Source organism: Vulpes vulpes, chromosome 15, assembly GCF_048418805.1.
Source record: "Vulpes vulpes isolate BD-2025 chromosome 15, VulVul3, whole genome shotgun sequence".
In the NCBI taxonomy this organism is placed as follows: domain Eukaryota; kingdom Metazoa; phylum Chordata; class Mammalia; order Carnivora; family Canidae; genus Vulpes; species Vulpes vulpes.
Window position 1 is genome coordinate 78,283,601 of NC_132794.1, and position 21,849 is coordinate 78,305,449.

Consider the following 21,849-nt stretch of genomic DNA (forward strand, 5'->3'; position numbering starts at 1 on the left):
ACTATGGCCTTTCTGCCTCACCAGGTGCAGACTTTAAATTACTTTATCCTGGAGGACAAGGAGACATCACTCCTTGGGGCACAGAACCCCCAAGATTGCAGAGACAGGGGGCCATTCTCTACAAGTGCCCCGCAGTGTGTACATGTCTTCTGTACCCCACCTGGTCCCAGGGAGAACTTGCAGAGGGGTGAACACAGCACAGACCTCCATGAGCTGATACCCTGGTGTGGTGCCCCCATCTGCTGTATGAAAGCCCCCAGCTCAGAGGGGGCTGTAAATCTTCCCCTTGTGAAGCTATGAGATATTTTGAAGGAGAGCCCTGAAGATCAACCATAAGGGAACAGTTGAGCTTCCCACAGCCCTTTGGAATTAATTATTCACTAATTAATAATAGGTGCCTGAAAACTGCCATGGTCAGTTTTATACAGAAGCCAAGTGAAGAACGAGAGGAATAAAAGTAAAGGAATGTACGATGCTGTGTGGCAATGAGAGCTAGGACGTGAAAGAGTCAGGACAAAAGAAACAGAGATGGTGCTGGGAGGGAAGCGGGGGCATATACTTCTGGAGAGGGTGACCAGGAAGGGCCTCCTTGAGAAAACAATATCTGGGCAGACACTGAAGGAAGCAAGGGTCCAGGGAGATAGGGAGGGGGATTTTGGATAGAGGAAATATCAGATGGAAAGGCCCTGTGGCACTAAGGTGGGCACTTGACGGGATGAGCACTGGGTGTTTTTCTGTATGTTGGTAAATTGAACACCAATAAAAATTAATTAAAAAAAAAAAAAAGGAAAGGCCCTGTGGCAGAGGGGAGGGGAGGGGCAAGCACTGGGGAGAAGGAGGGAGCAAAATGGAAGGAAAGGAAGGAGAGAAGGAAGGGGCATGGAAGGGAGGAAGAGAAGAAAGGCAGGTAGGCAGGCCAGAGGCACAATTAAAAACAAAATCAGCAAAAAGGAACCAGAGCAGACATGACCTGACTTATTTTCCAAGTGATACCCTAGCTGCATGTCAAGCCAAAGGGAGAAAGCCAGTCCCCACACTTCCCCCGAGGTGATCACAGACAAGCCCATGCCCTCTCCTCTCTAATTTCTACCTGAGAAGGTAGGAAACCCAGCCCCCTGGCTGGCAGCAGCCATAGTGCTGTACTGGGCTGGTACCTCACAGTGGAGCGTGTTCCCCCCAGATGAGGTCTTGGGTCCACCAGGAAGCTACCATATGCAGGACCCCTTACTGAGTGGGGGCACCAGGAGGCAGTGGAGGAAAGACCAGACATGGGAGGGAGTTGACTGGGCTGGTTTAGAACTGTGTCTGCCATGGGTTCCCTGGGGGCCATGGCCAAGCCACTTGCCTCTTCTCTGCCTACACTCGGTACCTTGATGATCTCATCTGGTCTCATTGCCTTAAATACACTAATGACTCCCCAACTTTTATCTCTTACCTAGAGCTCACCACCCGATCCCAGACTTACGTATCGTTCTGCCTCCTTAACATTTCTACTTGTACTATGTAAAGGCATCAAAACACATCAGGTCCCAAGCCGAGCTCCCCATCTACCAGCTGCACCCAAAGCCTTCTCCAGCCAGGCTGACAGCAACAGCATCTTGTGTGTCAGGCAGGCCCCAAACTGTGGCATCACACTCAACACTCCTTTTCCTCTTATGTTCCATGTTTGGTCCATCAGGAAATCCTGTCCCTTCTGTGCTCAAAGTCAATCCAGAATCCTACCATTGGCCACCACATGCCCTGGCAGAGTCACTGCTGTTTCCCACTGGGCGTTTGGGGTGACCTCCTATCTTGTTTTATTCACCTGCTTGCCCCATGCAATCTGTTCTCAACACAGCAGCCAGGGGGATTCTGTTACCGTGGCAAATGGTTACTCCTTGGCTCACAGCTCTCCAGTGACTTCTGTTTCACCCAAGTAAAGGCTGGAGACCTTCCGGTGGCCTCATGGCCTGAGCCACCACCTCTCTCAGGGGCTCCCCACCGCTCACCCCCACACTCACTCCACATCCACCACCCAGCCCTGCCATTCCTCTAACTTGCCCCACAAAGTTCTCTTTATGGCCTTTGCTCCAACAGTTTCATTCTTCTGGAAGGTCTTCTCTCAGACATTTACTTGACTGACGTACTTGTTCATCTTCTTCAAGGTTTTGGGTAAATTTTACCTTCTCAATTCAGCCTGCCCTGATCCTCCAATTAATGATGCAAAGTGAACCCTAACATACCCTGATCTTCCTTCCTCTGCTGTGCTTTCTTCCATAACATTTATCACCCAAATATATTTTATAATAGACTTACTTGGTGTGCTTATTTTTATTGTCTGTCCCTTGATCTTGATCTCTTCTCTGGCCAGGCTCTAAACTCCCAGTGCCTGGCAAGCAGGAGGCCCTCCGACAGTATTGGTTGAATGAATGAATTCAAGATGCTTAACAAGGGCATCCCATTTCCATGACCTCAGAAAGGGGTCAGCTTCATCCCAGATTCCACAGCTTGTAATAGCTGCTGTGGAATCTCTCTTGACCCATTGTTTTTCCACCTGCTTTGAAAGGGCCTCTAGAACATTGCGGACTATTTTTCAAGGGAGAGGTCTTTGGGGAAAAGTCATCACTTTCACATCAAATATTTATTGGTCATCGAGTGTGTACCCAGCCCCAGTGGGACACCCTTGAGGACAGGAAGACTTTCCAAATAGATGCATACAATGCTTTCCTCAGTTTCCTCAGTAAAGTAGGGCAATGTGAGAGTTGCATAGGAGAAAAAGGTTATGATGTGACAGGTGCTTAGTGAAGGGGAGCTTTGGTGATGGGATGGTGGCAGCAGTGCCAGTGGTTGGTTGAGAACCCTGATTTGCCTGGCTGCTGTGGCAAATAGAGATACAGGGGCACCCAAGAAGCACACTGCAGATGTGCAAATTAAGCAGAAGGTGGAGAGCCCTGTTTTTGCCCCTATGCTTGGCCATGCTGACAGGGTGGTGGAGTGGTAGAAGAGGAGGGAGGCAGCCATTCTCATTCCCTCCAGAGATGTTCCCTCAGAGCCAGCAAGCCTTCCACTACACTGAAAACCCTGATCAATCACAGATGACTGTGATAAATAAGCCACATGGCCTGTTATGTGTTGGTGACCTAAACTACGGTGCCTTGTAAGGGAAGATATTTATTTAAACAGTGCCTAACTTTTCTCCATCCAGAGGGGAAGGCTGTTGGAACGACTATGGTCTAATTTTTAAAATGATGCTAAAGTTCAAGGGTGCAAAAGGGTGGTTTGGAGGCTTGTTGCTTGTATGCAAGGCACCTGTCTTTGGAAAATGCTGTGATTTCTATCTAATCTTATTTTTTTGTAGAAATATTTCCTAAGTTCAGATTTCCCATTCCTCCTTGAGTCTTTATCAGGCCTACTTGAAGTTGTTTACTGAAGCATTTAGCCCCATCAGTAAGAGAGATGTCTTTACTGACTCTAGGCAGCCAGATATAACTTGCTGGAGATGATAGAAATGATGGCAATAAAGACAGCCAACAGCACTTGTTTAGAATGGAGCAGCTTTTCGGCATTTTCCAGATGGGGATAGTGACCATGTATTAGCCACTTTGTGTATTCCCTTCCTGTTGTGTATAAAAGTACTTAATAGAAAGCAGGCACTCGGGCAGCAGGGAAGACAGGGGCTTTGAGGCAGAACTGGGCTCCACCCCACCTTTACTGCCAGCCTGGTTTTAATCATGAGCTCAGTTTGCTGATCAGCAAAATGGGCCAGGAGATTGTAGCTTCTTATGAAGAGCAATTGCGGGGGTGACTGTGCATTGAGTGGCCAGTGTGTAGCGGGTGTTCAGTGAGTAGTAATCTGGCTCCCACAGTCAGTGCCTTTAAGACAAGAGATAATGCTGGTAGATCTACTGAAGAGCACGTAGTAATCATTTCCCTCCAATGAGTAGCCCTAGGACACTCCCCACTGGTCATTAACACCAGATGTAAGATTTGTGGAACAATCTTTGTTGATTCCCAAGGGCAAAAGTCTGCAACTTTTTAAACCCAAGTTATTAATGATGATATTAATAGTAAAAGAAAACATAGTAGCAATTAGAAGATATGAGTATACATTTGTCCACTGTTAGCTTCTAGAGCTTGCTACAGCCCAAGCTACTCACTTGCTTGTTCATTCATTCAGTCAGTCAGTCATTCAACAACTTGTACTTGAGTCATTCTATATAAGTCAGGGTCAGGTTGGATGATATACAGTGAGCAAGATAGACATTACTGTGTTTCTCACAAAGCTCCTATTTTAGGAGGAGCAAATCAATCAATAAAAACAAACAAAAAGACCCAAGATCATTTCAGTTGGTGCAAATGCTCTGCAAAAAAATCAGACCTAGTGTATGTCAAAGGGAATGTCAAGGATCAGGGAGAGAATATTGGGGTGCGGTGGTCTAATTTAGACTGAGAAGGTTGGGATGTCCTCTCTACATGACATTTGAGCTCACATTAGGATGAAGCTGCATGAGAGAATTTGAGGAAGAACACTTGTAGGGAAGGTGTGCACCAGGTGCAAGTTCTACCAGTGAGGAGGAGCTGGTGGTGTTGAAGAGAAAGGAAATGCCATGGGGACTGGAGCAGGGACTGGATGAAGAGGATAGAAGATGAAGAGGATGAAGATCTGGGGAGAGCCTGCATGAGGTGGGACACGAAAAGTTTAGAAGCATCACTCAGGCTGCTGGGAAGTCTACAGAGGTAGGGAGGGAAGAATAGATGGAGACAGCCACTTGCAGACAGGAGAAGAAAATGATATATATCAAGGGGTTGAGGAGGAGAAGGATGGCTCATATTTACCATATGTGGTGGGAGCAGAATCTTCTGGGTTGCGTGTATAGGTCAAAGAGAAAACACAGGCCTGGTGTTTTCTATACGTTTCCTCTTTTGTGCTGAGCACTAATTTTATGTCCAAGTGCATTATGTGTGTTATCTCATTTGATCCATACACCCTACTTTAATGATAAAGCACTAAGCCTCAAGAGCATGTCCCCTGTCAAGGTCACTCGCTGCTCAAGCAGAGCCAGTATCTGCTCACTTTTCTTGTCTGTGGGCTGAACTGCCATTTGGCTTTTCCATGAGAGTTTGATTTTATAAGGTCCTGTGATAAATTTGGCCCTCTGGGCTGACAAGGGAGCTCCTGACTCATTGTGTTTCCCAGACACTAGCCTAAACTGAGCTAGATTCTATAGACTTCTCATTCTAGACCAGCTCAAGCCCCATCCTTAATACTCATCCCTCACCACAGGGATAGCATATGCATGTTATCAGACCCAGCTCTGGGGGCTGAGTTGAGATCTATGATGTGAGACTGGTAGGAACTGGAAGTTGGCAATGAATTGACTCTGCAGTGGATGGAAGGCTGGTGATGGATTATGCAGCAGGGTAACCCATGGTGCCTATTTAGAGGGGGACATGTTTTAGTTCACACTGTGTGCTAGTAATACTAGGGACCAGGAAACATCACTTGGTTTGACTTTCCCATTACTCAGATGATGCCTGGAGGCAGAGAGCATGAAGTCATCTTTATCTCTTCTCAGCAACAGTAGGAGACCCTAGGATCCCCAAGAAGAAATTGGAGCTACCAAGCACTAGACCCTAAAAATCGGTCTCCAGACAAGCGTGGGGCTCAGGTGTTCTGCAGAGTGGGCAGTGGCTGTCTCAGTATTTCCCACTTCCCTCCAGGCTAAGGCTCAAGCCCAGAAGGCATGGGAGTCACCCTGGCTTGGAGACCAGTCACAGCTCTGTCTCTCCCTAACTATGTGACCTTGTACACATTTCCTAACCTTTCTGACTCCCCATTTCATCCCACAGGAACTACTAAACACTAGTTTAGTACTTGGTTCATGTAATATAACATCACATACGGTTCATAAATGAATTTAAAATCTACTATGTGCCAAACCCTTTGAAAAGCAATGATACTGCATAGTTTTTAACATGTTTGGATTCAGCTCCTGCTTTCAAACTGTGTGTATAGATTACTGACCTCCTACTATAGGCCAGACATTTTACAGACATTATAAAGAATTCTTATAACCACTTGATGTATTCATTTTTATCTCCACTAGAAAAATATGTGACTAAGGCTCAGAGAGGACAAGAGAGAGGCCAGTAGCTTGTCCAAAGTCATAAAGACTGGAAGTAGGAGCACCTATCTTTTCCCATTATACCTGTCATGGAAATAGAGACATAAGGCATTGTTCTCGTATGTTATTTGCAGGGCCCAGCCCAGCCTAGGACTTAACTACTTGTTAATGGGCCCCAGCATTCAGGATAACTTGTGGTAAGGATTTGCCTCCAGACTTCTCAAAAGATGGATTGTGCCCCAAGCACCACCACAGTCAATAGTCATTAGGCTCTAGCCTCCTAAGTGAGGAGTACACACACTGCACTTTCCTTTTTTTTTTTTTTTTCTCTTTGTTCTGCTCCACTCTTTTTTTTTTAATAAATTAATTTTTTATTGGTGTTCAATTTACCAACATACAGAATAACACCCAGTGCTCATCCCGTCAACACACTGCACTTTCTTTGAGGGGTCAGTCACTGGTGGGGTTAAGAAGCAGTTCAAACACTAGTCTCCCCTTGCTTATGGGACAGCAAAATGCTCCAGGCTCAGATTTTGGAAAGAGACCCAAGTGTGTCCCTAAAGCCCCAGAGACTCATACACACAGTCCTTCCCAAGCTGGTCCTTAACTAACCCCTTGGCTGGGTCCCCAGCTCGGCCCCTGCTAGCTGCCCTTCCTGCCTGAGGCTCAAGGGCCAGCTTCCTCCTCTCCTAAATAATGAATTAGCTCCTGTCTGAAGTTTGTAAATAAAGCACACCAAGAGAACCAGTATTTCCAAATTGCCTACACAAAGGAGGAGAGCAAAAAGCAGAATTTGTGTAGTGGTGGTTGTTTGGCAAAGTTTAAGTAAATCCGTAAATGCAGGGCCACTACCAGAGAAAAACTTACCCTGTTTCTGCCAGTTCTTCCTTCTCAACTGTGAAACTTTGTCACCAGGCAACAAGAGACTGGAGTTAATTAGCATAATCTTGATGCCTGCCTGCCAGGTGAGAGGACACAATAGCTGAAAAGGTCTCCAGCACACCCTAAACTCCCTGGCAGGCGCAGGTGCAGCTAGCTGCCCACACGGAGGGACACCCAGGCCTGGGCTCTTCGGGCTTCTCGCAGGGGGCTCTCCTCCCGGCCTCCCTCAACAGCACAGTGGAGCAATTTGCCACCGGGCCCAGCTGGCTGTCCATGGCCACGCTGGGAGTGGGACATTGCTACTGGGAAAGAAAGGCCATGTTTGCCTGCTTTAAGGGACAAATACCTTACTTTTTATATAAAGCATTGAGCAAGTCCCACAAAATATCACTCAACTTCCTTGTTATTTGTCCAAATAGCTTTTTCAGTTCTTTGATTTCTAAGAAAGTGGTCTTTACCTGTTTATTTGAATTTAATTATTTCTGCAGTTTTCTTTTTGTGTCCTTTTTATACTATTAGAATGACCATAATGCTTGTAAAAGCCTTACAAGTATATAGGCATTTTTTTCTCAATTAATATTATGTCGAATGCTGCTATATAATTTCTAAAATCTATCTTTTGATTGAATGTGCAATACCGAATCTGGTGGACTTTGCTTTCCTTGTTGTTTCCAAATTTAGTGTGCTATCATGAATAGGGCTGCAATGAATATGTTTGTACATTTGTAATCTTTTTGTTCAGTTTTTTTCTGTAAATTAAATTTCCAGAAATTGAGAAGATCAGCAGAAAGTTATATATGAAAACTATTATGCATAATAAAATAACATTGTAGAAAAATTTGAGAATGCATTCATAGAAATAAAGAAATAAATATACTCTAATTTGCACTACCCAAATGAAGTTGGGAAGTAAATAAAGTAATTAGCAAATAGATAATTTGAAATACAAAATAAATCTAAGCACTGCACATTTTGAAAAGTACAGAAAAGCAAAAGGAAATAGTTTAAGAAATAGAAATATGGTTAACCACAAAAACTTTAAATACATGGATACCACCGCTGTTTTGTTTAATGAAAAGCTAAAAGAAAACAGATTATTCAATTTAGACAATAGATGGGTTTAAAATAATTATCAAATTCAGGTAAGTAGAATTTTTTTAAAGATTTGTTTATTTATTCATGAGAGACACAGAGAGAGAGAGAGGCAGACACATAGGCAGAGGGAGAAGCAGGCTTCCTGGAGGGAGCCCGATGCAGAACTCGATCCTAGGACCCAGGGCTCATGACCTGAGTTAATGGCAGACACTGAACCACTGAGCCACCCAGGTGCCCCGGATAAGTAGAAAATTAAAAATTGCCTGGAGTCCTACTACCCAGTGTATTTCTAATTAGACTCTTTGTAAAAGTACATCATTTCAATTAGAAAATAAATAATATGAAAATCATAAGCAAAAATAAAATCAATATTTTGAGGAAGAAAATACACAAGAAGATAAATACATTTTATATTGCAGATGTGTAAAACCTCATGAGAATTAAAGCTGCTCAATTTCTGCATCTGGAGGTAACTTCATGTTACATATCCTTCCAGACTTTTAATACCTCTACAGTTTCATATTTATCTCATGGATATGCAATAATAACTTGGCAACTTTGCTAATGCATATTCTTTAGCACCAGATGTACACAAATTATGAATTTGTCAGGTAACTTCCTTCTAAGTCAGCCAGAACTAAGATTTCTGCTGTTGCTGCTTTTTGTTTACTTTTGTTTTCTTTTCCCCTCATCAGAGAAAAGAGCTTGTCTTGCGAGCCCTGGGTCAAGGTTTAGTCTGGACAGGTGCTTTGCACACACTTTGAACACAGTGTCAGGTGTTCACGGGTCCCTGCTCTGTCCCGACTTGCAGTTGTTCCAGCAAGCTATGGTGAACTCCCCTAGGCTGCATGCCACTCCCTCACCCCACACATCCACATCCTCATCTATAAGTGGAAGTAATGCCTGCTTTATTGGATCTCTGTAGAAGTTAGACAATGGGTAAGAAGTCTGCAGTATTTAGTGGTTAGACAATTATTGGTATTATAATTATTATTAAGTCTATGAGTAAAGAAGAGGGGCTTCCAGTTACAGAATCAATAAGTCACAAGAACAAAAGGCACAGCATAGGGAGTGCAGTCAGTGATAGTGTGCTAGCGTTGTATGGGGACAGATGGTAGCTACACACATGGTGAGCACAGTATAATATATTGAGATGTTGAATCACTATGTTATGAAACTAACACAACGCTGTGTGTCAACTGTACTCAAATAAAAAAATAAAATTTTTAAAAAGAAAAAGAAAAAGAAAGAAATCCATGTAGGAGTATACACATAAATTCTCAAATTAAATGAAAAAAGACATACAACAAACATAAATAAACAAATAAAAAGCCAAAAACTATGACTTACCTTTGGTTAGGTGTCTCAGCACTGCTGGTAATGGCGTCCTTTGCTGATAGTAAGGAAATGATGGATCTTCCTTGGAGCTCATAGCCGATGAAATGAGAAATGGGATGGTGACATGCCTCTATCTTCCATTCTACCTGGTGGCCATGTCACAAAGGACCACTGGTAAAATTCTAGAACCCTTTCTAGAATGGAAAATGACACAGGCTGTATCTCATTTCCTGAACTGAAATGTGTACATTTTGTCCCCTTACTCCTGCTCTCCTGTCAAACTTAACAAAATAAAGTAACAAGACCACCAAGCTTTGCTGTCCTGACTTCATATCTCTGTAGCCCCACCTCCTCAGGAAGGCTCAGCACATGTCCTTTCCAGGAGGTTGACCCTCATTGTCTCCAGCCTAGGTCTGCCTGTGTTCGTAGCCTTCAAGGCAGCCTGCCTTCCAGAACTGGGGTAGGTGGTGGGCTCACAGACTGAGCAAGACAACTAAATCTTCGCTTGAGCCTTTGCAACGTAAAGCACTACTCTGGACCATGTCTTGCTTCTGTACATTGTTATTGTTATTGGCCTGAATAAAATGGACCCAGTGGATGATTTCTCTCTTGGAGGTGGCAGCGAAGGGAGAGATGAAGCCCAGCCTGGGAGCTGCATTCTGTCTATAAAAAAAACTTACCAAGGAAAGAATTGAATTAAGAGGGATGGGAAGCCTAAGACAGAGTATAGGTTGGCAGTACTGTGGTGGGAAAACGAAAGGGCACTGCCCCTGTTAGGGCACTTGGGCAGCCAGGCCGTGTCCAGATGGAGGCCTGAAGGGTCCTCGTGTGCTGCGTGTGAGGTGAGTGGAACATAAAATGCATGTGGGTTGACATCTGTGGGCATCTGAATGGGACCAAGGAGGAGGGAGTGGCTGGAAAGAGGAGACGTGATTTGCTTTGGTTTGGTGGAACAGCTTGAACACAGGTCTTGAGAGTAGAACAGAGTCTCAAGGAGACAGCAGGGCAAGAAAACAGAGCTGGAAAAGGAACCATGGGCTACCACAGAGGTCAGGGAACCAGGCTCTATAAATCCGTACTGAACAGAAGGGGCATTTCACATGGAGAGAACCCCTCCCCGTGCCCTTCCCAGCACAGCATCTTGTGGCACTTCTAAACCCTTTCCTACCACATTGGTCAAAAATGGTATTTCTTTGGTTTGATTTGTATTTCTTAATTGTATTTGTAGTAACATAAATCAGTACAGCCTTTTAAGAGGATAGTTTGGCAATATGTAGCAAACTTGAAAATGCTCATACTTTTTATCCCAGTAGTACTGCTGCCAGGAATTTCTCTCATGGGTACATTCACAGAAGATCCCAAGATTTATGACCTGAAGTGGTCACAGAAAGGTCATTTGTAAGGACAAAACCCACCATGAGGCAGGCTCGACCAGTCCCAATCCATCTGTACTATGGGGTCCCGCTGCTATAGAAATGAAGGCTATAGAGCAATGCAAGGTGACTCCACCACACTCCACTGTGAAGCCAGTGACAAAGCACAGATAAGATTATCTCGTGTATCATCAATTTAAAAAACCAGTAGACCTGGTGCTCTACTCACCCTTGACCCTGCAACCCCACCCCATGGGAGGTGCAGGCCACAAACTCTTTCATCACAATCCTGTGTTGTTGGTGACCAGCTCTCTTTGATCAGAGCCCTTCACCTTGACTTTCCAACTCTTGCTAAACAGGTTTAAGTGGGGTGTAGATGACTTCAGGCCCCTCGGAGTTGAAGGGTACATACTCAAAGTATTTTCAAAACCTGCTTTTTATTCACATTTAAGTCAATTACATGCATGTTTTGTTTTTAAAACAAGAGTAATTAGAAAAAAATGCATTAAAATTTTAAAATAGCAATTAAATATACAAAAATATAGCTTACCAAAAAAATGATATAAGCATATAGGCAGGTATAGGGGTAAAATGATTCTGGAAACCGCTAACTACTTCTTGATTGGGAGTGGTAGTTCGAAGACTCTTATATTTTGTGGCCTCCACATTTTTAAAATGTGCATGTAGTATAGTCACATATGTGCAGTATAATATAATCACATATATTACATGTACATGGGTAAAGAAGGCTGAGGTGTGGCTATGGGAGCCCCAGGGAGGCCTCTGAGCCTGCTTCTTCATGGCCCTGGGACTTCCCCACAGGCCACACTTAAGGCAGCAGTAGAACATTCCAGCATCACAGCAGAGCAAAAGTAACCACAAGAGCCCAACCTTCAGTAGGGTAGTGTGGGGGCAAGCAGAGCTTGTATAATAATCTTGTAAGCCTGTTGGGAGAGCTGCTATATGCCCTGGGGAGTCTGTGGCTTTCCTGGATGCCCTGGTCCCACAGAGTCCCAGAAGTTCCCACGTCTCCCCTCATTTGTGCCTTGAGATATTTGGTCACTGTCATTGTTTTCTGTCCCACAGGAGATACCCGGGCTCCGATAGGACCATGCTGCAGAGGTGGCAGGTATAGTGACCTCCTTAGAGGACTCTAGGTCTGAGAAGACCCTCTGGGAAGGCAAATAATAAAAAAGCTCAGGCCCCAGTGATGGAGAGACAAAGCATGAGGGTGACTCAGGAGGGATCTTATTTTTTTAGTTTACCAAAATGTCCCTAATACTTCCCTAAAAAGATCTCAGTGAATGAAAGTGGTACTTGAGGCTTGGAGTCAGAAGTGTGTGTGTGTGTGTGTGTGTGTGTGTGTGTGTGTGTGTGTGTAGACACGTCCTTGCATGTGCATGTGCTCCATGCATGCAGATAGACACCTATTTATAAATGGACACAGTGCAGAGGGGCACAAGTGTTCCCTTCTTGTTCTGAGAAGACCCACATGGCTCTCAGCTTGAATGAACAGACATTTGGCCAGTGATTCTCAATGAAAGGCAGGGTGCCCAAGAGAGTAGGTCCTAGAGATCACATGGCAACAAGAAATTACCTCTTGGTCATTCTTGTCCAAAATCCTTTCCCCACGAGGGGCCAAGGGAGGAAAGGGGCCAAGGGAGATCATAGCATTCAGGTCCCAAGTAGGAAGTCACAGCTATACAGGATTGTCCATTCACTCATTGGCCTTGGTAATTTCTCCCAAATAGAGTCCCTGTACAAATCAATATCTTGATTGCACATTCTAAGGCCCTAACAATGAGTGTTGTCCCAATAAGACAGGACAGAAAAGAAAATCCCTAAATTCCCAGAGGAAGACAGTTGTTCAGCCTCTGAAGGCTTCTTTCTCTGTGATTGCAAGGTCCCCTCAGCTGATTTTTTTTAATCATAAAAAGCTCAGCAGTAAGTTCACCCACAGCATCCATGCTCTTATTTTAATCAACTTTTGAGTATCACACCCAACAACTAAACAAAAGAAGGCTTTATCCTTGGCTTTGGACTATTGAGCTATATATATATGTACGCATATGTATATACATACGTTTTTTTCCTGGCCGACTTCGCTTCCTGAATATATTTGCTTCAGTTCACCTTGAAATTAGTATGGCCTCCCTGATTCGGCCCGGCTTGTGAGCAGGCTCACCGGGAACGGTGGAGGTGTGTGCCGCCTATTCTCACCTGCATGGGGAGGGCTGCAGAGGGCTGAGAGATAGACCCCCATGGCCCTTAGGAAGATGCCAGCCATGTTTAGTTAACTCCTCATTGTTCCTTCTGGTAGAAAAGGGACATCAGCAATTTCGAATATCTTATGTACCTCAACACCGTGGCTGGAAGGACCTACAATGACTATATGCAGTATCCAGTGTTTCCCTGGGTCCTGGCTGACTACACCTCACAGGTACAGTATTCCCGTGGATACTCTTTAGATGTCCTGAGGCTTTCTAACCCTAAAGACCAGAGCATGCTAGATCAGCACGCAGAGCCTCTATGATGGGGGATTCGGTCTACCTGGGCCTGAGGGCTGCTCAGCCCTCACCCCTGAGGAGACCTTTGCTAGACAGGAACTAGCTGTTTGGGTTCCTGTCTAACTCCACCTATGGGAAGGGGACCCCCCCGCACACACACACACCTGTGGGATGACCAGCACGAAGAGGACAATTGCTCACATGTGCCCCAGGGGGTTTCCTGGCTTTTTCACTACTATCAAGGCAGCTGATACCCATCTGCTGAGACACTGCCATGGACCGATGGTGGTCCTTCCAGTGAAGTAGGCCACGGAGTTTATTTCCTGAATCAACATATATTGGGTGGGTCTGGGGTAGAGGAAAGGAGAGACCCAGAGACCAACGAAAACAAACTACTCCCCTGTAGCCTATCTTAGAAAACAACTAACAACTACTTCCCATTGAGATGTTGGTATGTGGACGTCACCCAGGATCTGGACCAAGACATGTTGGGACAGGGGGAGCTGATGGCAAGACCAGATCATTCCATCCTTTGGCCTATGCCCCTGGACCTCAGCAGGCAGGGGATGGAGGAAGAAAGCTGACACAGCTAGGCCACAGTGACACTGCTGGGAATGACCTGGCTGTAGAGCACTGTCCTGACCACCTCGGCTCTGGCCATCAAGAGGTGTGTTGGGCTTCGTGTATAAAGACCAAAGGTGACTAAGTCCTGGTTCAGACCAGCCCTTGCCAGTCCTGCCGAGGGCTGCTTGGAATCCAGGCCCATACCTAGGATTTGGGAGAAGGGGCCTCGGTCTTTTGATGTAAGACATTTAACACAAAACTTTTTTTGCCATTCATATGTTGCCTTTTATTTCCCTAATGATCCATCTGAGGCTGAGGTATTTCAAAGATGAAACATGCAAATCCCAGCTTTAACTCACATGCCGCAAAGTGGTGGTTTACAAGCCCCTTTTGTTTGGCTTGAAATTTTGATTACTTACCCGTATTTAAACATCAGGAGATTTCTCCTTAAAATCTGGCTCTCCAATATCTTTTGGAGAATCAGAAGATCTAGCAGCTATGAAGCCCCATTCTGTCCTGGCAAAACCAGCCGTGGCTGAGCATGGCTCTCCAGGTGGGTCATCTGTCACCGGGGTGTGAGAATTGCCTGCTCGCCTCTGCCCCCACCCCTGGTTCTGCAGGTGCAGGGTGGGGACACACCCTGCCCGCCCAGGGGATTGCAGTGGTTCACTGCTAGCGAAAAGGTAAAGAAGTATAAAGAAACAGTTTCTATGAAAAGAAGTATAAAGAAACAGTTTCTATGAAAATCCTGGGGAATACACAGCTCCTCTGCTAACACGTAGAACATCTGTGCTAAAAGCAAACAATCCTAGGATACCTGGCCCTAAAACCTTCAGGTCTCCACTGCCTTGTAGGATCTCCTCCAGGGCAGGGGAAGGGGTTACATTACATGCTGTCATTGCCCAGAAGGGAGTGGGCTCACATTTCCCCCTGGAACAGAGGACTGCTCACTTCTAGAGAGTCAGTTTGCTCCCTGGCAAGGACCATGAACTACTGAAGCGTACAGTGCTCTCTGTGAGGGCTGGAGCCAAGTGCCTCAGGGACGACGGGGATTCTTTTGAAAGTCTCTTCAGTAAGTGGTGGTGATGTTCTAATTTGGGTCAACTTGGAACAGGTTCAGTGTGAACTCAATCTTCCCCTCCTCTTTATTTTCCTCCTCTCTCTTATTAAGTCTTTGTGGATCTCTGGCTCTGGGGCCGTAAAACCTCAGCACGCCTGCTAATCACCAGAGGGGGTTCAGACCAAATGACAATAAACCAATAAAGAGAACCATAAAACTAAAGACCGTGGCTCTTGAAGTGTCGCTGGGGTACAAGAGGGTCTGAGGGGAGTTAACTCGAACCACACATCTGCCTTCTAGACATTGAACTTGATGAATCCCAAGACTTTCCGAGATCTCTCAAAGCCCATGGGGGCTCAGACCAAGGAAAGGAAGCTGAAATTCATCCAGAGGTTTAAAGAAGTGGAGAAGACCGAAGGTAGGTAAATCCCAGCTTGACATTTTTCTGCAGTGTTGCTCATCTGAATGCCTTGAAATGGTCGTTGGTAACTGTTTAGGCTCTCACCTAATGTGGAAACAATGACATTTGGACAGGGAACAGCTCTAGTGCCCTGGCCTGCACCCTGGCTACACGGAGGCATCACCCGCGCAGGTTTCCAACACACTCATGTCCGGGGCTCACCTCTAGAAATCCTGATTTAAGTAAGGCTGTGGTGAGGTCTGGAGGGTACTGAGAGCTACTGTGCTAAGAGCTAATACCTCCACCGAAGGGGCCAGCAGAAGCAGAAGCAGAGAGTGTATTCACTCGGCACTTTCTATATTCCGGGCACAGGCCAGCCTGCCTTTGTAAATACAGTGGTCCATTTTGAAGAGAAGGAATTAAACTCAGAGAGTTCAGGCAACGCATTCAAGATCACAGCAGAGCCAGTATTTGTCTTGCTCTAGAACCTACTTCCCAAACTTTGTTCATCTGCACAATTTTTGCCACATTCACAGGAGACTTGAACTCTTATTGCCTTAATTTTTTTTCTTTTGATCTATTCACTTCTAAACTTTGATGAGTGTATTTTAAAAAGACATTTATCTATCATGCATTTGATCCTTGCTATATTGGTTTTTTCAAACACTTTGAAATAAACATGTAATTTAAAATAAGGGAGAGCCATCCATGAACCATGAAAATTTCCCTTGGGAACCAGAAGCAGCGTGCTTTGGGAAGGCTTATTGAACCGTTGCCTTTGGTGAGCAGGTTCTCAGCAGGGTAAGGAGGCTCCTGCCGCATCCTGCACAGCCCCGTAGAGGCCTGCCTGGGACCCCTGCTCTACATGAGGCTGGCACTCAGACTTGCTCAGGGGAGATGGGAGGATGTGGATGGTTGCGCAAGCACTCCTTTCCCTGCTTATTTCCTTCTGAGGCCGAAGTTCAATCATTAAGGCCCCCCCAGGGCCCCCACCCAGGTGCTGTTCCTCTGGTAGCCAGGCGTGGCCAGGCACTTTGCACAGAGGTAGACCAAGGGAGCGTCGGATCTCACTAGCTTTGGCCCTATTCTCTCCCATCTCACCCTGGGTGTGCATTGGAGCTGCCCATTGGGTTTGGGACATTGTGCAAGTTCCTCCACCAACCTCCCAAACAATTGACTTGGCACAAGGAAGGGCTTTGGGCTAGGCATGGGCTCGCAGCAAGATGGCTGAGCAGTCACTGCAGGGAGCTGGGTCAGGCCTTTGCCAACTGCGGTGATGGGATGGTAGGCATGTTGGGGCTTTCTACATAGTCCTTAACTTAGAAGACCAAAGCATTTTTCCCCATAAATCTGGAGTCCAGACTTCCCAGAGCCTGGATCAGTCCACATTCTTGAGAGTGGGACACTGAGGACTCAGGATGCAGCTGGAGGTCTTGAATAGGCTTTCCACCACTGGTGGTTACTGGCTAAATTATAATGGCATCTGTGAGCAGAACCAAGGCTCCAGTGGCCTGCAGGTGCTCTCTTGAGCAGGGCTTGTTCTCCTGCTTGAGGATCATAGAGCCTGTGTGTCTATAGGATCTCCCAGCCCAGGTGGGAAATCCACCCCAGATGTATCCTTTCATTGCAGGAGACATGACCGTCCAGTGCCACTACTACACTCACTACTCCTCGGCCATCATTGTCGCCTCCTACCTGGTCCGGATGCCACCCTATACCCAGGCCTTCTGCTCTCTGCAGGTGAGCTCCCCTACACACACACACACACACACACACCTTTATCTCACAGACTAAGAGCTAGGCTTGGATGAAGCAGGGATCTCCCTGCTAGAAATCCAATCTTCAGCTAGGGATTCCCACTTGATGCTGACTCCAGGGTTCTAGGTGGTCCAGCTGAGGCAGGCTGTCATTGTCAGTGACCTGCGGTGACCTGCGTGTCTGCCCAACAGTGTTGCAAAAAGGCTCTAAAAATAAGGAATAAGAGATATGGGGGGGGGGGGAGGTAATACTTAACATAAATAGGTTTTAGTGGAAAAGGAAAAGCAGAAAGCTTGAGGACTTCCTTGAAGATAGGTGGTCGGAAATTGGAAAAATAAACACAGAGAAGGAAGAGTGACAAGAATATCACTTGTGACGTCAGAACAGAGACAGCTACCCTAAGTACAAGGTGAAAGGCTTAAAAGGACAAAATATTTGAATAAGGAATAGCTGAACCAGAGAAAGAAACTAACCAGCTTACCTACCCATAAAGTAATAGACCACTCATCATGCCAGTGTAGGGTTGCCAGATTTCACAAAACACAGGATGCCCAGGTAAATTTGAATCTCAGATAAACAGTGAATTTTTTTATACTAAGAAATTATTTGTTGTTCATCTAAAATTCAAGTATAGCTGGGCCCCGTTGTGTTTTACCTGGCAGCCCTACCCAGGGTGAAGTGAGCAAGTCTGGCTCTGAGTGGGTGGTGCTGCGAAAGGCCGTGGGGTTGCTGGGATAGAGTCCTTTGCAGGCAGGCTAGAAGTTAATTTTCTCTCTTTTCTTTCCGACCTTATCACTGGGCTCCTGCTTCCCAGGTTGTCCCAGGGGCATAGCTTTTGACTGGGGAGAGCCACTGGGCAACCCAGCTGCAACCAGCTGGCTCAGTCAGCCCCAAAGTGAGTGCATCACACAGCCCAAGAGTAGGGTCTGACCTGCTCCAGGCCTCACAAGTGTCCTGTGGAGAGGAAGGCATAAGCTATGGCGGGCAACAGGCCATGAATATGCACAGACTTACTCTGATAGCGAAGTACATCAAACGGAACATATGAGGAGTTGTGGGTTCTGGTCTGACCTCACCAACAAGGCCACGCTTGTGGTCAGATGACCTTGCCCCTGAAAGATCAAAGGCCACATCAGCACTATATCCAATTCCTGAGCCCTAGGCAGGAATGGGTAGACAAGGTCAAAGCGATTTCTCCAACTAGGAACAAAATCCCTCCTGTCTTCTGTGTCTTGGCATAGTGTTCTCCATCCTTAAAGGCATGGATTGTCTAGACATTGTATAAACTCCTCTCCATGGAAATTCATCACTCAAAAATAATAAGTGTTCTTCCCCTGAGCCTTTCTCAGGCAACAAGCATTTTAAGTAAGTTTGGTTTGGACAACAAATGGTCCCAGAGCTATAGCCCGTGCCAGGAATCCCATCCAGATGTTGCTCATTAATCCACAAGAAGTGATGATCACTGTGGATGATGATGGTGGTGCATTCCGTTAAGGCATTCCCTCCAGGCAGTTCTGGATGCTTTAATCGCTCTCTTTTGTCCCTTCGTCCCGTGCTCTAAAGCCCCATCTCTACCTGTTACTAAAGGTCCTCTCACATGGACAAGAGGCAGAGTGGAATTGAAATGGCATCAGCTATGAGATTTATATGCCAGCTCTGCTACTTCACAGATAACAGAATCTTCTGCAAGTTATATTATCTCTGGAAGTGAGGGTTAATTATACACAACTCTCTGAGCTGTTGAGATTAGATGAGGAAATGTGGGTAAAGCCTGTAGGTCAGGGCTGGACACTGCATAGGTGATCAATCATTGTTACCTTCCTTCTCCCTGCAATCAGCCAGATCAAATCTGAGTAAGCCTGAACTTCAAGCTGGTCCCCTCTGGGCTAAGCTAATTCAAGACAGTCTGGACTGTATAGAAGCATTCCAGGATGGCATTAGCCAGCTGAAACGGGTGTGCTGCAATTCCATGAAGATATTGGGTTAAGGCCACTCTGAAGTTAGTCACAACTAGTTTGAGCTTTTTTTTAAGCTAGTTTGATCCACTGGTGACCTCACCAAACTGGTTTGAGATGCTATAAACCAGTGCAAAATGGCCAGAACCCATTTTATCTGCTTTTGGATGGTATACATGTAGTTACATTAGCTTCAGCCCTTTGGCTCCATATTGAAGTCTGATGTGATTCCTGGTTTCCCTGGCTCAAATCTATCTGTGGCATGTTGGCCCATCTGAGTTGAAATCATTTGGGCTCCCCATGTGTGCTACTTCTGACTCTTCTAGTGGGTCATAAGAAAAACCCACTATCTTCTGCTTTTTCCTTAGACTAAAAGATGAGTTTGAGCTTCCAAGGGCATGGGTAAAAGGCTGGGGGGAATACACCTGATCTCCTTTGGGAGTCCTGAGGCCTTCACAGACCTCCTGAGGAATGTTCTGCCATCTTCCTCGAGTCATGCTCTTTCCTCTATTCCACCCTGCCATCTAGGGAGCAGGTTCATTTCTTCTTAAGAGACCTTTGCTTCACCCCTGTGTGGTGACAAGGGAAGGAGCCTCACCATATTCTCAACAGTCTAGACTTCCATTCCCCAGCATGGACCATGGGATAAGGAAGAGTAAGAAAGGTGGAAAAGGTATAGAATCCAGACATGAGCCCTTCTGATTTTATTTTTTAAAGATTTTATTCACTTATTTTAGAGGGAGAGCACAAGCAGCAGGGGAGGAGTGACAGAGAGGGAGAAGCAGATTCCCCCACTGAGCAGGGAGCCGGCTGTGGGGTCCATCCCAGGACCCTGTGGTCATGGCCTGAGTCAAAGGCAGATGCTTAACCGACTGGCCACAGGCACCCCCTTCTTGTTTTATTTATCTGGAGAGCAGGGAACTGAGAATGTCAGGTGTCTCCAGGCCAGGTGTGCCTGCAGGAATCGGTGTAGCAAAAGGCTTGCTTCCGTGTTTTGCATTAAGTAAACTGCCTCCTGCCTGTTAGTGTGAATGAGCCCGAGGGACTTGCTTGCTCCGTTCAGTGGCTCCGGCGCAGCGCCTCTGGTGCGGAGGGCTGTGTGTCTAGCGCACCCAGCGTGGTCCAGTGCGCCGGGGGAGGGGGACGGACACAGTGCTCCTGGGCACTGCGGCCTGTCCCCGAGGGGATGTGGACAGAGGGCACAAGTCTCACACACCGCCTGGAATGCCGTGTGGCCCCGTCCCATCCCTGGCTGTCAGGTGTGCTTCAATCCCCTTCGCTGGCATCTTCTGAACTCTGAGCTGCTCTTGGAATCGTCACGTTCCTCTGTGGTTTCCGTGTTTGATCTTCTGCCTCAAACCTGGTCTTACAATGATAGACCGTCACGACCCAGAAAAGATGGCACGGGCCGGGCGACCGGAGCAGGTGACGTGCCACAGGCAGTGTGATGAGACACAGGCCAGTGTCCGCCGCTCTCCCCGCCCCGGGAGGCCCGAGACCACGTCGCACCAGAGCGGGGGCTTGGCCCCGGGCTGCCGCCCCCGGGCCCCCAGTCCTGCCCTGGCAAGGGCGCCGCGGAGCGTCCCCGGGCAGGGCAGGGCCAGGCAGCGGCACCCGGAGAGGGCACAGTGGCAGCGCCGCCGCCGCCGCCGCTACATTTAATAAGAGACTGAAATGACGTGCTGTGTGAGTTAGGTCACAGCCCGTGTGAAGGCAGCTGTGAGCCGCCGGGCCGAAGGGTTGCCCGGACCACCTGAGGCGAGATGGCCGGTTCCGTGTAAGACACGGGCCACTGCGGAGAGGTTGCAGGGGGCTGCCTGCTCGCTGCAGATCCAGGTCCAGGCCCGGAAGCTGTGCCCCGAACAAAGGCATGGTTGGCACTGTACTGACTCGAGGACGAGCTTTAGAAAAGAATCCGGCAACAGAGGCCGGCAGGCAGGCCTGGAACAAAGTCCAGGCCTTAGAACTTTCTAATTGGTAGTATTGAAGAGCCGAGTCTCCGAGTCTCCGAGTCTCCATTCCTCCTCCTTTAACAGAACCCCTGCCTCAGTGGAGGTAAAGATGAGGTGAGGTGCAGCAGGAGGGCCTGTGGCTGGTTTCAAGCACCCTGATAAGTCTACCATCCTCCCCGTAAGAGCAGGCCGCAGGCTTTTCAAAATCCCCGTGGGTTTTGTTTGTTGAGTGAGCGCCACATCCTACACGGGGGACAGCTAATGGCTACTCTGAGGTCAGCCCACCCTCCAATGAGAGCAACACTGACAAGGCAGCCCAGCTGGTACACGGGGTCCCCAAATGCACTATGGGGCTGACAGGTCAGCTTCCTGATGGGATGTTAAGAGTCTGGCATTTTCTGAGGAAGCCTGCAGACTCCCCCACTGCACACGCTGGCCCCTTCATGTCTTTGGTGGTGGTGGTGTCTCAAAATTGCCCTGAGGATGTGCTTGCTCCTTCCCTTCTGCCCCTGTCCCAGGACCCCACGCCTCCTCCCTTCCCCCCATATCTTATCTTCTGCTCCCAATAACTTTTCAGTTCTTTTTTCCTTTCCTTTTCTTTCTTTCTTTTTTTTTTTTTTAAGATTTATTTATTTATGATAGGCATAGAGAGAGAGAGAGAGAGAGAGAGGCAGAGACACAGGAGGAGGAGGGAGAAGCAGGCTCCATGCTGGGAGCCCGATGCGGGACTCGATCCCGGGACCCCAGGATCGCACCCTGGGCCAAAGGCAGGCGCTTAACCACTGAGCCACCCAGGGATCCCCTCCTTGTCTTCTTATGAGCCCCTGGTTACCTTCCCCACACACACTGAGGTTGGGGCCT

At 46.9% G+C, this 21,849-nt stretch overlaps 1 protein-coding gene across 4 annotated transcripts in view; it reads left to right on the forward strand.

Annotated features, from left to right (window-relative positions):
• WDFY4 (WDFY family member 4) overlaps positions 1-21,849 on the forward strand; it is a 286,883-nt gene that overhangs the window by 231,515 nt on the left and 33,519 nt on the right. For all 4 annotated transcript variants that reach the window (XR_011997478.1, XM_025989725.2, XM_072739274.1 and 1 more), the window contains exons 48-51: positions 11,879-11,921; positions 13,113-13,232; positions 15,224-15,341; positions 16,954-17,063. Coding sequence is in view for 3 of the 4 variants with exons in the window: in XM_025989725.2 (XP_025845510.2) it covers positions 11,879-11,921; positions 13,113-13,232; positions 15,224-15,341; positions 16,954-17,063 (391 nt within the window). In the remaining variant the exon portion in view is untranslated. The remainder of the gene's footprint in view (positions 1-11,878; positions 11,922-13,112; positions 13,233-15,223; positions 15,342-16,953; positions 17,064-21,849) is intronic.